A 13,077-nucleotide genomic window follows, 5' to 3' on the forward strand; every position below is an offset into this window, starting at 1 on the left:
TGTGTATGTGTGTGTAGGCATGTGTGTTTGTGTCTGTGTGCTGGCATAAGTGTGTGGGTGGTTGTGTGTATGAATGTGTGTGTGGGGTTTGTGTATGTAGGCATATGTGTTTGTGTCTGTGTGCAGGCATGAATGTGTGGGTAGTTGTGTGTATGTGAATGTGTAGGTGTCTGTACGTATGCATGTGTGTATGTGTGTGTGTGTGTAGTTGTGTATGTATGCGCGTGTGTGTAGGACATTGATGCAACCTGGAGACGGCTTTCGCTATAGGAGCAGCATCGTGAGGAGCCGGTCGATGGTGATGCTGCAGAGGGTGGCGGTGGGAAAATAAAATGATAGGACATCAAAACAGTCAAATGAGAACAATAAGCAATCGTGATTGCTCAAAAAAAAGGTTTTTTCTTGAAATAATGCTTGATAAATAAAACATTTCCCTTTCCAGATGGATTTTTCAGAACTCTATATGCTATGGTTTACAGTAGAGGCAGGCGCATGTGGTTATGGGAACTTTATTTTTATCAATCTCTACTTTAAGTTCCTCTTTGAAATTTAAGAATCCTCTTCTTATTATGGTTCGGAAATTGATTAGCCGTTCATAATCCCTTGAGGTCCCTAGCTTCCCAGTGACCCGAATGCCACCTCTTTGCTAATTTATTCCACAATCCATTTTCTCAAAGTGCAATTTCAAGCACTGAAACAATGCACTCTTGGTGGGGGACGGGGGGTAGGACAGTCCCTCATGCACTAAGGCTGAGAGAATACTAACAGTTTTTTTTAACAAGCAGAAAAGCAAAAGTGTGTAGGAGCCACAAATTACACTGAAAATTTAAGTTTATTTTGTAGCATTCACTCTTTGATTACTAGTTATCTTACGAATTAGGTGTATAAAGAATTTATTGTAAAAATTTTAACTTTTCACTTTAAGAAAGGGGAAAGGCTGCCTTTGTAACTATTAATATATTTGATTATGAAGCATATTTATAGTAAATCTAACCATTATGTTCTTCGAATTTTAGGCAAAGCGAGTTGGAGTGAACTGCTTAATCATGCCTGCAGAAAACAAAAAAGATTTTGCCGATTTGCCGAAATTTATTACTGATGGCCTTGAAGTTCATTTTGCTGAAAATTACAAAGATGTATTCAATATAATATTTTAACAAAAATGTTACATTATCAACTTTATTGAAATAATATTTTGTCAGAATGAATTGTAAATAAATTCAATAAATGCTCTACATAAAGTTTTAAAAAAAAGGGGGGGAGGACAAAAGTATGTCAGGGATATTTATTTCATAGAGAAAGAATGCATGAAATGGAGTAGTTTAAATTATTTTTTGTTGTATTTTCTAATGATTTATAATCTAAGTTTATTTTTAGCATTCATGGTTTTTGATAGCATTGTTATTTTTCTTTCAGCTTGTTATACCCCTTCCCTCAAATATAGTCAAAAAAATATGCAAAATGATAATTATTTATGTTGTTTCAATATATAAATATTTGTACAAATTTATATCATTTGTGTAAACTATTTTAATAAGTTTTTTAATGTCATTTGTTAAATAAAAGCTTTTAATATTTTGTTTTTGTGCATCTGTGTTTAAGTGTTGTACGTTACATAAACACTTGTTCCATGAACAAAAATAAATCAAAAGAATGACTACACTCAAATTATTTCATCACAAATTCCTTTTTATTTCCATTGAATTACAAGTATTTTTGTCTTTGTACCAAGCTTTTTTCCACGTACTCTTTGCTTTTATGTAACAGGATCAAAACCCTTTTAACCAGCCCTCGCTTCTTATTCGCAATTTGAGGTGAAAAACTTCAACAATTGCATTTTTGCTTGCAAACAGGAGGCGGTTAATAATGTCAAATTTTACAACTAATGATAAACTTATTTACATAAAGTCAAAAATGCTTTTAAGATTCAAGATGTAACCATTCTATTCACTGTTTTAAATCTGAATTTTCAATAATTTTTCAATTGTATTTTAATATAACCTTTTATTAACACTAGAAAAATATACAATGAAAATAAATCAAGTTTTCTTACTTTCTTTATTGCTGCAAAAACGCTGGAAAAATGGGCAAATGTAATTGAAATGTCAAATTTCAATAATGTTGTAGTTTTGAAGTATAATTTTTCAATGTTCATTTGATAAACTTTTTTTTCCTTCTAAATATTAAAAGTAAGGACGTCATTGTCTTTCAGCACTAAGCAAATTCAACTGTTATTTGCAAAATATTAATCGGTGAATCAGAAACATGATGTCGTAACACATGAATGTTAATAAAGTAATTTAAATTTTAATTATTTCAACACAATTCTCTGTTATAGGATAAGATTTCAAGCTTTTTTTTTTTATAACACCTTCAGCAAATTCAATGTTTCCAACTCATAGATTCAGTTTTAGACCGACTTATCATAATACTTGATTTCAGCAGTCTATTTCTTAAATTTTATATTTTGCTGCAAAAAGTCTTGTTTAAAAAGTACTTAGCAAAACTTTTGTAGCAAAAGCACTCATAAAATGAAATATTTAATAATAGCTAAGTGACAGTTTCTTTTTTTGAAAAAGTAAATTGCTAAGGCTTTCTCTTGCAATGGTTAATGGTTTTAATGGTGAGAAATACTCACCTTATTGTTGCATAATAGAAATTCAAAGCAGATTATTAGTTTTAGAGAGTGAATGGCCAAAATTTGTTTTCAGCGTTGAACCATGTAGTGTTCTTAGTATTCAAAATGTGGAGATAAATAGTATGAAACGTTTTTGAGTTCCAGAATGATGTTTAAAATGATTTAAGGCAATATTTGTCTTTTTTTTTTAAATTTTTCAGACTACTTTTCCTTCTATGGTCGGGGGGGGGGGTCCAAAAACATTTGTATTCAGCGGCTTCTTGGGAGGGGGCCCGGGCTTATAACTTTTTATTTATTTATTTTATTTTATTTATTTATTTAATTTTTTTTTTGTCCGTATTTGCTTGAAATAAGTAGTGGATTGAACTGTATTTCCTGCGTAAAATCCGCGGTTTATCTGTCAGAGAAGTAAAATTAATGAGATGCGGTGAAAAGCCGGTGAAAGTGCCTCCCGTGCAGCCCCTTACCCGTGCTGCAAGGAAGGCGTACTGCAGCACGGAAAGTGTACTGGATACAAACGCGAGATTACTAATTTTTGTGATGCATTTTTTAGCTTTTCCCTATTTGATTAATTAAATTTTATTTTTGAAAGTCACGGGGAGGGGGGGGGGAGTGCACCACCCTGCCGGCAATCATGGACATAAACATGAGATTAATACCTTTCGTGATTTTTTTAGTAGTTTAAGTATTTTGTAGCTTGCCCTATGTTAAAAATGAATATAATTTTATTTATTTAATGCAAGTAGCTATTTTAAGGAAATTCAAATATTTTTAAAAAAAATATTTTATTTTCAAACACAGGGGGGGGGGGGATGCGAGTGCACACATGATCTGGCCCCCTCACTTTTTCAAGGCATGAGCTGCCACTGTTTGTATTAGTTTTTATAAAATGAAATAATTTTTGAATAAAACAATTTTTTTAAATATATAGCATTTTATGTTACAATGTTCTTTTTTAGTGCTTTGAAATAAGGTAATTACAGGATATCCATATTTTAAATGTCTCAACCAGCCCTTCCCTTTTTCAAATTTTTCTGCTGAAAGGATACAATTCAAAAAAAAAAAAAAATCCTCGGATCTACTCTTTTACTTAACTCATATTTTTCATGTACAATAAAAAAAAAAAAAAAACCTTAAATTTTATCGCAGGCTCAATACAAATGATATTGCTATTTTTAAAATTTGCTGTTAATGTTAATTTTTACTGGTACCCTTATCAATGTAATTGTATTGGAAAATCTTGTTTATCAATAATGCTGATATTCAGTTGATTTACATTATTTTCTTTGGATACATTTCTTTTAATTTTCCTGCTAAAATGTAAGTCATTAAAAGAGTTTTCTGGGTTTTCAATGTTGCAATAAAAGTTTCAATTTGTATCCTTATAAAAAGCTGTTAAGAATAGTGTTCTTCTTTGCTGATGTAACTTGCATTCATTTTCCTGCCTAAATGGAATTTCTGATGATGAGTAAGCACAACACAGTTTCATGAGTTCTTCTATCTGCCTGTTAGTATCGAGAAAAACACATTAACACTTATTTTTTCAGTGATACCATCAGTTACCATTACAAATAAACACATTTCTTCTAGTATGTGTTAAGTACCTGAATTATTTTCAAAATAAAGGTTTTGCGTTTTCCAAACATGATTAAATATATACAAACTGCTTTCAATGTTGAATTTCAGGGAAAACCGTAAACCAGTTGTTTGTAAACATAGTTTCAAGGGAAGAGAACACACATAGAACAGGCGAAAGAAAAATATGTGTTTTAAGCTTATGTTGTAGAGGCCACCAAGGAATGAAAACAGACAGACAACATTTCAGGAAGTTTAGACCTGTTCATTATTGCAATGTATTTGGTGCACTGTTAGCTGGAAACTTTTCTTTTTTCCAGAATTATACATTGTTACTTTTCCTATTTATCTACATTTGTAACGAAAAATTAGTGTGGATATAATGTCTGTATTCTATATTTTTTTCGCAAATGTCTGCTTAAAGTTATTGGAGAAATGAAGACTTGTTAAGTTTATAGCTGCATTAAACTCTGAATCTAATATTTTTCTTTTTTTTTTTTTTACTTCTAATTAAAAGTTAATATAATCTCTTTTATGCTTCAAACTTCTATGAGAATGAAAAAAGATTTTATTTTGGTAACCTATTTAACAATTCCATTTGCTGTCTTAACCCATTAACTTCTGCTGAAAGTCTAATTCTAACCAATTTTAAAAATCAGAATTGATCCAAAAATAATTTTCGTTACCCAACCGAGAACCTTCCGAATAAGTTCATCCAAAAGGAGTAAGGCCAAAAGTGCACCACTTACATCTTACATATATACACATATACATCCTATCTTAACTCATTCTTTCAGCTTGTGCCACTCTGCGATCTGGCGACGTGGGGCATTGCGCACTTCGTGCCAATGCTGCTGTGCGGGGCCCCCGGTTTTGGGCCCCAGCTCGAGCCTTCCTATGACTTCGTTTTTAGTGACTCGATCCCAGTCCAGAACCAGGAACTCCAGGCTAATATTCTCCAGGCCTTCATTGTAAGGGACCTCGAACACGAAAGACTCGTTGAAGACTGGGTTGGTGGTGCGTTTCTTTACATGGGTTTTCTTTTTAGCGATCCTTTGGTTGTTGTACAGAAGGTAAATCTTTACATACGGATCTGAAATTATAAAAAAGGAACTAATTATAAGGTCCGTGATAACTGCTATTGCATTTAACTGCATAAAAGAAATGATCCCATGTTACCATAGGGTACACTCCATATGTGAAGTATACCCTCAAACATTTTTTAGACATATTAGGACCTTTCCATTGAAAATGGACAGTTTGTCCCGCGTTAAAAATAATACTTTAAAATATTAATGAAAATTTTTTTCTGCTTAACAAATTACAAACTTAAGTGTTAACAAAAAACTTCATCGTTACCTTTTAAAATTATTACTTTTTAATGAAATATCTGAACCGCGTCACGTGCTTTGCAAAGGGTTGAATTTTCGTGGAATGGCCCATTATGTATATGATTGCATACACATATTGTGCATAGTGGATTATTAAGAGTATACCCACAGAAAAAGTGATAAGAACGTCACTGCACGTTCCTCTATTTGGAGTTGTTGACACCACCTTTTTGTAGCATATAGCATCTCAGTGCAGCAAATTTTTGTGGAGTAATGCAAATTTTGTAACTCGATGCGGCAGTGGCGTTCCTATCACATTTGTAACTCTCCCCTCCCCTCCTTCCCCCCCAAAAAAATAAAAACTTTGCTATTAGCGCAAATGTAATTGAACAAGCTCCACAACTTATGTTCCATATTGGTTGCAATTTGATCAGTTAAATTCAATTTAACATATACATTGGGAAATTTTTCACAATTGAAGTATAGATCTTTCATAACTTTTAAATCCACCGCGAGTGTCCCCCGGCTCGGGATGCACGAAGGAAGGAGCCGGATATCCCCAAAGAGGGCGTTAACCTTGACTCCCAAAGCGCGCAAAAAAAAAAAAAACCACGAAGGTGCACAGGTTTGAGAGAGAGGAAAAAAAAAACACATAGGTAAGAGTGCGCAAAAAGAAAAAGGAAGGAAAACGAAAGCACACACGTTCAAGTACGCAAATAAAATAAAAACAAACGAAGGCGCGTGGCTCGAGGGTGTAAAAGAGAAACCAAAGGAGCTCAGGTTTGAGGGCACAAAATTTTTTTAAAAAAAAAGCTCTCAGGTTCGCACGTTTGACGGCGCAAATAAAATAAAATGAAATGAAAAAAAAAAGTTCGAGAGGAGGGAGCAAAATAAGAGAAAGAAAAACAGAAGGCGCACAGGTTCGAGGGCAAAAAAAAAAAAAAAAAGGTTCTGATTGAGAGCGCAAAAAGAAAAAGAAACTGAAGTCGCACAGGCTCGAGGGCGCGAAAAGAAAAAGAGTTGAACAGATTCAAGGACGCAGAAAAAACTCCGAGGGCACACAAATTTGGGGGTGCAGATGTTCGAGGGCGCAAAAAGAAAAAAAAAAGGCACACAGGTTTGAGGTCGCAAAAAAAGAAAAAAAAAAGCACACAGGTTTTAGGATGAAAAAAAAACGAAGGTTCACAGAGGTCGCATTGGCGGGCCAGTCCGCCCCTGTGTATAACTGCCTAGATTATCTTCCTCTCTTCTTTCACGCGCAGTGATATGAAAAATAGTCATAGATTTGAATTTTTCGTACTTACCACATAGGCCAGCGAAGTCCATTTTCGGTAGGTTACGAGCTTTCAAAACTACAACTGTGAGCCTGTTAGCTGCTGGTTGATAACAGAGAGATACTAGAAGCTCACCCCTACCTTGGTAGCGAATCTGGAAGATACGAATGTTGTCATAGATAAATAATCACATAATTTTGCAACTGACATATTTGATGACAGACAGGATTTACAACGAAGGTAAGAGAAAAATATCGCCTATTTTCGTCAGTGACACATCAAGATATAAATTTTACTGATGAAAAGAGGAAAAATTGATTTACAAATACAAATACAAAAGTGACGACCAGCAACAGGCTCTGGGCCCAGCTAGACTGGTCCTAGTCAATTTACAATCCCCAGTGAAGATCAATGGCTCTCTTAAAACTATCTACTCCCTTGCTCATTACCACCTCTTATGGTAAGCTGTTCCAAGGTTCCACTACCCTGCTAAAATAATAATTTTTCCTAATATCCATGTTAGCCTGAGATTTAAATAGCTTAAAACAATGACCCCTTGTCCTGTTTTCAGTGCTAAACTTCAGCCCCGTCACATCTTTCATTTTAATAAATTTAAACAACTGAATCATGTCCCCTCGTTCTCTTCTTTGCTCAAGACTGTACATTTTTAGCCTTCTAAGCCTGGAATCACAGTCTAAATGAGAAAGTCCATTTATTAACCTTGTAGCCTTTGAACCCTTTCCAATACATTAATATCTTTCTTAAGATAAGGAGACCAAAACTGAACAGCATACTCCAAATGAGGTCTTACCAAACTTCTATATAAGGGCAGAAGCACTTCTTTAGATTTGTTTGAAATAGATCTATTGATAAACCCAAGCATCTTATTGGCTTTGTTACTAGCTATGCTGCACTGTTGGCCAAACTTTAAATCCTGACTTATTAAGACGCCCAGATCAGTAACTTTTTCTGCCTGACTAATGACTGAACCTTACAAATAATAACTTGTACACTTATTTCCATGCCCTAAGTGTATCACTTGACATTTCCCAACATTAACAGCCACACCCCATTTATCAGCCCACTCCGTAATATGATCTAGATCCTCTTGCAGCTGATTTGCTTGTTCTTCATTTTCTACACTCCTCATAACTTTGACATCATCAGCAAAACAATTCATATTCCCAGAAATATTTTTATGAATATCGTTCATAAAAACAATGAACAAAACAGGCCCTAACACTGATCCTCGAGGAACCCCGCTTAAAACCTCACTCCAATTAGAATAATTTTCACTTACAACTACCCTTTGTTTCCTTCCGGTCAGCCAGTTTTTTACCCAAAAGTTTTCCCTCCTATTTCTATGTCAGCTAATTTGCTAAGTAGAGCAACATGCGGTACCTTATCGAAAGCTTTTTGAAAATCAATGTAAACAACATCTACAGGTTTCTTATTATCCAAAGCCATGGTAACTTTGTCATAGAAATGTAATAAATTAGTTGCACAAGATTTACCTTTCCTGAAATCGTACTGAAAACTAGTCGATAGATTATTAGTCTGTAAAAAATTTACTATCTAAATTTTTATCAATGTTTCAAAAATTTTGCAAACCACCGAAGTTAGACTCACAGGTCTATAATTTCCCGCACTCCCTTTAGACCCTTTCTTGAAGAGCGGTGTAATGTTAGCCAGCTTCCAGTCCTCTGGCACTGTACCCGAGCTATAAGACGCATTGAAAATATTTGCAATTACATCTGCTAATTCCTCTGCACATTCAACTAAAATTTTTGGATAAATATTATCTGGTCCCGGAGCCTCAGTCTCTTTAATTTTTTTCAAATGAAGTAAAACGTCATCCCTGGAAAATACAAAGTCCTCAAGCTGTACTATAGCTTGTGTCTTGTTGGTGTCAACTGTTGAGACACAGTTATCGTTAAAAACACTCGAAAAAAAGTTATTAAGAACATTGGCAATATCACTATCGTCCTGAATTAAAATTCCGTGCTCATCAACCAGTGGCCCAATATGACTATTTCGAACTTTCCCCGAATTAGCGTATGCAAAAAACCTCTTGGGCTTCCTGTTTATGTTATCTGCCAGTCTTTGCTCCAACTCTCTTTTCTGAATCCGTACCAAATACTTAAATTTACGCCTTGCCTTACAATATTGGAGCCTATCTGCACTGTGACCAGTTTGTTTGAAGTATTCTTGACGATGAACTGTAAGTTGATGCACCGAGAGATCCAAACAAAAGCCCATCATTTCAAAAATTTCGAGGAGGGTCAAATACTCAATGCGTATTATTTTTCAAAAAAATACACAAACCACGGACGCCCATGTTTTAGTAAATACATTGATTTCTCAAAGTCAGTGGAGTTGATTGTTGGTACGGTGCAGTGGGGCGAAAACGCCAAAAAGCGCTTATAAATGTTTTTTTTTCCTATATTAAACTAATTGAGGATTAATAAATTTGCACAGGCCTACCTCTTAGGCAATCAGAACTGGAATTTCAGAGCCCTTCGTCCACTACAAAGATGAAGTTAGCCTTTAGAAAGTTGAAGAACCATGAGTGCGGGAATTTGCAAAAATAGCTTTTTTAAGCAGTCTACAATTTTTGTTTCTTATTAAGGCGGGTATATTTAATTTCTCTCGTGTCCAAAGATAGTAATAGACGAAAAAAAATGAGTAATCGAATTCTCAAACCGAAAATCGGTTTTGATCAGCACCGAAAAATTGGGAATTCAAAGTTATTTTTTTCAAAACACTCTACAAAAAAATGTCCTCTTATGTCCTCTTAGAAATTAATATTAATTAGTCATAAATGGTCTGTAGAAAGATCCTGAAAAGGAATTATAGCTGCGTAAACCTGCGAACTTTGGACCCTGAGCCCAAACAAATCGAAAAAACTCCATAATAACATGCCTGGGTAAACAAGAAAGCGAGAGTGGTTTAAAAACATTTTTAAGCGCTTTTTGGCGTTTTCGCCCCACTGTGCGGTGGGCTAGCATCGTCCACGGAAAAATTCGACCTGTCTTCTCAGATTTTTTACCAGTAAACATGTTAAAAAACCTTCCTTATTCAAAAAAAAAAAAAAAAACATTTATGCGACAGTTGGTGCGTTAAATTCGTGATTACATTTCGTATTTTTCTTTTAAATGATTTTCTGAAAGGAGGTTTATTTACTTATGTATAATAATTACAATAAATACTTTTGCTTACATTTAAGTAACCGCTCTTCAACGCCACGCCCAGTAGTTGTTTCCTTTGTCAAGAAAAAAAATATATTAGGTGTTTAAGAAACTATAATTTAAATAAGTTTTGTGTTTTAAAAAAAAGGAAAAGAAAAACATCTGTTCGGGAAATTTTTTTTTCAATGTTTTTGCTAGTACGCGGGTTAAAAGAGGTGGTCAATTGGCCCCTGACTTTGGAAAATTAATGTATTCGCTTGCAACTGGGCGTGGTTTTTGATGTTTTTTTTAACATTGAGTATATTCGAAATGACGCGCTTGCAAGAAAGGCTATCAAGACTAAAATAAGTTTATTGCCGGCGAAATGTAAAAAGTGCAAACAGATCAATCGTGTGGATCAAATTATTTGGGTGTGAAAAATACGAAAGAAAAACTTTTTTTTTTTTTTTTTTTTTTAAAGCAGAATGAATTCGCACGAAAGTTTCTGAGAAATTGCATTAGCTTTACATTTATCATGTTAAAAAATCTACATCATTTAGAGTAAAATTAAAAGTAACAATGTTTTACTGCACAAAACTGGCAGATTACTGTATACACGTGTTTCGGCGTTATAAGGAACGCCTTTTTCAATGCAAAAGGAGTGAGCTGATGGATGAAAAGACATCCAAAAAAAACTTTTGTTACTCTTCATTACTGTAAAAAAGGACGTTTTGTATTAAAATTACTTAGAATTGCTTACAAAACATAAAAAAATATTTAAGTTTTCACACAATTTCTTAACAATGAATTAGTCCCTTGTCTTTTGTTTAACACCCATAGCGTTGACGATCGAAATAAAAAACAGATGTTTTGTTTTCATGCTGTCATAATTTAAAATTATCTACGTCATCAAAATTTTTTTGAAAAAGCAATAAATTTGATTCAAATAAAAGAAGTTCTACGTATCAATTACTTCATGAAGTTTTCGTATCCTTTTATTTATCAGTGCCTAAGAGTCCAGTGTATGGCAGCGGTAAGAAAAATATAAAGATTAAATTTAAAAAATATGCATATTAAGTTTTATTTGAATAACCAATTTAAATTTCTTAGTTCAGGCATTAAATGTAACAATGGAATAGTTCTCATTGCTTCTTTTTGAGAATGGAAATTTATCTAACCGAATATTTTTTTCAAAAAAGCTATCTTAAAAAACCTCAATAACAGAAAAAAAAATATCCAGCTTTCTTTCACTTTTTATTTTGCGTAATTAGAAAATTAGAATTTGTTTTTATCCAAGAGAAAATGAGTTTTGTGTAAACCACAGCTTTCAGTTTTTTGAAAGAAATATCTTCTTGAGTCATATTAAACGAAACTCATTCAATTCTTTGACTTTTTTGATTCAAAATATCTTTAGAAAGGTAACGATGCGGATTTATTTTCAATTTCGCTGGATTTAACGCTCACAAAAAATATTTAACTATTCTAGAACCCCTTTGTTTCCACTCAACACTTTTCCACGAATATACGCGAGAACAAAATCTTTGGCGTAGGAGTATAACAACGCACAGATAAAGCAAAAAACGTTTTGTTTATTCAATTTGACACTTCATTCAAAAAAAGGTAAAGACGTCACAATAATGACCTTTCGGAATAGAATTTACTTCTTGTTTAGTTAGAGTTAACATAATTTAAGTAAGCCATATCTGGACACTTTTAATGAGAAGGGCGGGGTAGTAACAGCATAATGTCTCTTCGATAGCATTTTTCTTTGACTATTTTAGAGCTTTTACTGAGTTCTGTAACTAAAAATAGTTGCTTCTGAGATGTAAAATATAGTCACCTAAATAGCCGGCAGATGCAGAAAATAGTTTCTAAAATAGTCTCCCTTTTTTAAATAGCATTTATGTAGGGTCTCTGTGGTCATTTTGGTGATCATGGGAGGTCAATCGACGCCCTCCCCCTCCCTCCTTCGGTTGGATTTTTAGAAGCATAATTAAACTAGGCATTTTTGTGCGTGTTGTGTTGTTTTCCCCCTACTAAATGCATTGAACACAAATCCTTTGTCCCCCACCTAGTAAATTTTGAAATGAAGGATCTTGCGGGGGGGGGGGGGCATTAGGGAACGTTGCACTACCTTTAAAATTACACGTAGAAAAAGTGAAAAATCGGGGAAATTTTCCTATTACCCTTTTTCTATAACATCAACGAAGAGTCTGAAATTTCGTTTCAGGAGTTTTCTTTTTCTAAAAATTTCCGGAGGAGAGTACGAACTCTCTCTCTCCCCCAAGAAAATTAAAAACATGCTGTCCAGACTTTAGTCCAGCCTTTTCAAATGGACACTAAAGAAACAAGTGCTGATACATGTTGGCGTAATTTCACATTATGTGACCGTTAATTAAAGACAACAGTAAAACGTTAGCTGCACAAGAAGCGCTAGAAACGCCGGATTCTCGCTATTTCCGATCTCATGGAAATTAGCTCTCGTTTTCAAAAAAAAAAAGTTATGTAGTAATGCTACAGGAAATTGTAAAGCAGCAATTTACAAACGTTTATTCATAATAAAAACAAGAGCCAACAAAAATCGAAGAAGCAAAAACAAACGCTTTGAAAAAAAAATCACGATAGCAAAAATTAATCCTTTACGAAAATCGCAAAAACGAAATTTTTCATGCATCAGACATTTTTTATTGTAATTGTGTTTATTATATTACAATTTCCTACTTTTTAAACCGCTTGTTTTCAAAACAATAAAAGCCGCAAAACATTCCCTTTTTTAGCCTACTTTCCCGGTAAAAGTCAGAGAAAAAGCAAGAAAGAAAGCTTAATACATCTTTAAAATATCGTGAAAAACAAAAACAACAACAAAAAAGAAAAAAAATGTCAGAAATAAATAAAAGAATTAAATAAATATCGAAAAATTAGAAATTGGAAAGTAGGGTATTGAGATGGGGGAAAATGTCTGTCGATCTGTTTGTTCCCCCCCCCCCCCCCTTAATAACTTTTGAGTGAATAGTCCGATTCGAACAAATTTGTTTTTTGTTCGAAAGATCTCGGTGAGGACACATTATTCCCATGTTTCAGTTTTTGATTTG

General features: G+C 33.9%; 2 protein-coding genes across 3 annotated transcripts in view; one reads left to right on the plus strand and one right to left on the minus strand.

Annotated features, from left to right (window-relative positions):
* LOC129221453 (lon protease homolog, mitochondrial-like) overlaps positions 1-4,558 on the plus strand; it is a 66,108-nt gene extending 61,550 nt beyond the window's left edge. The window contains exon 21 of the mRNA XM_054855934.1: positions 1,017-4,558. Coding sequence (XP_054711909.1) covers positions 1,017-1,157 — 141 coding nt within the window. The 3' untranslated portion in view covers positions 1,158-4,558. The remainder of the gene's footprint in view (positions 1-1,016) is intronic.
* A 137-nt stretch (positions 4,559-4,695) lies between these two features.
* LOC129221454 (synaptotagmin-4-like) overlaps positions 4,696-13,077 on the minus strand; it is an 84,112-nt gene continuing 75,730 nt past the window's right edge. For both annotated transcript variants that reach the window (XM_054855936.1, XM_054855935.1), the window contains exons 4-5: positions 6,849-6,972; positions 4,696-5,306 (exon numbers count right to left, since the gene is read on the minus strand). In XM_054855936.1, coding sequence (XP_054711911.1) covers positions 4,999-5,306; positions 6,849-6,972 — 432 coding nt within the window. In that variant the 3' untranslated portion in view covers positions 4,696-4,998. The remainder of the gene's footprint in view (positions 5,307-6,848; positions 6,973-13,077) is intronic.

The sequence above is a fragment of the Uloborus diversus genome, chromosome 4 (genome assembly GCF_026930045.1).
Source record: "Uloborus diversus isolate 005 chromosome 4, Udiv.v.3.1, whole genome shotgun sequence".
Lineage (NCBI taxonomy): Eukaryota > Metazoa > Arthropoda > Arachnida > Araneae > Uloboridae > Uloborus > Uloborus diversus.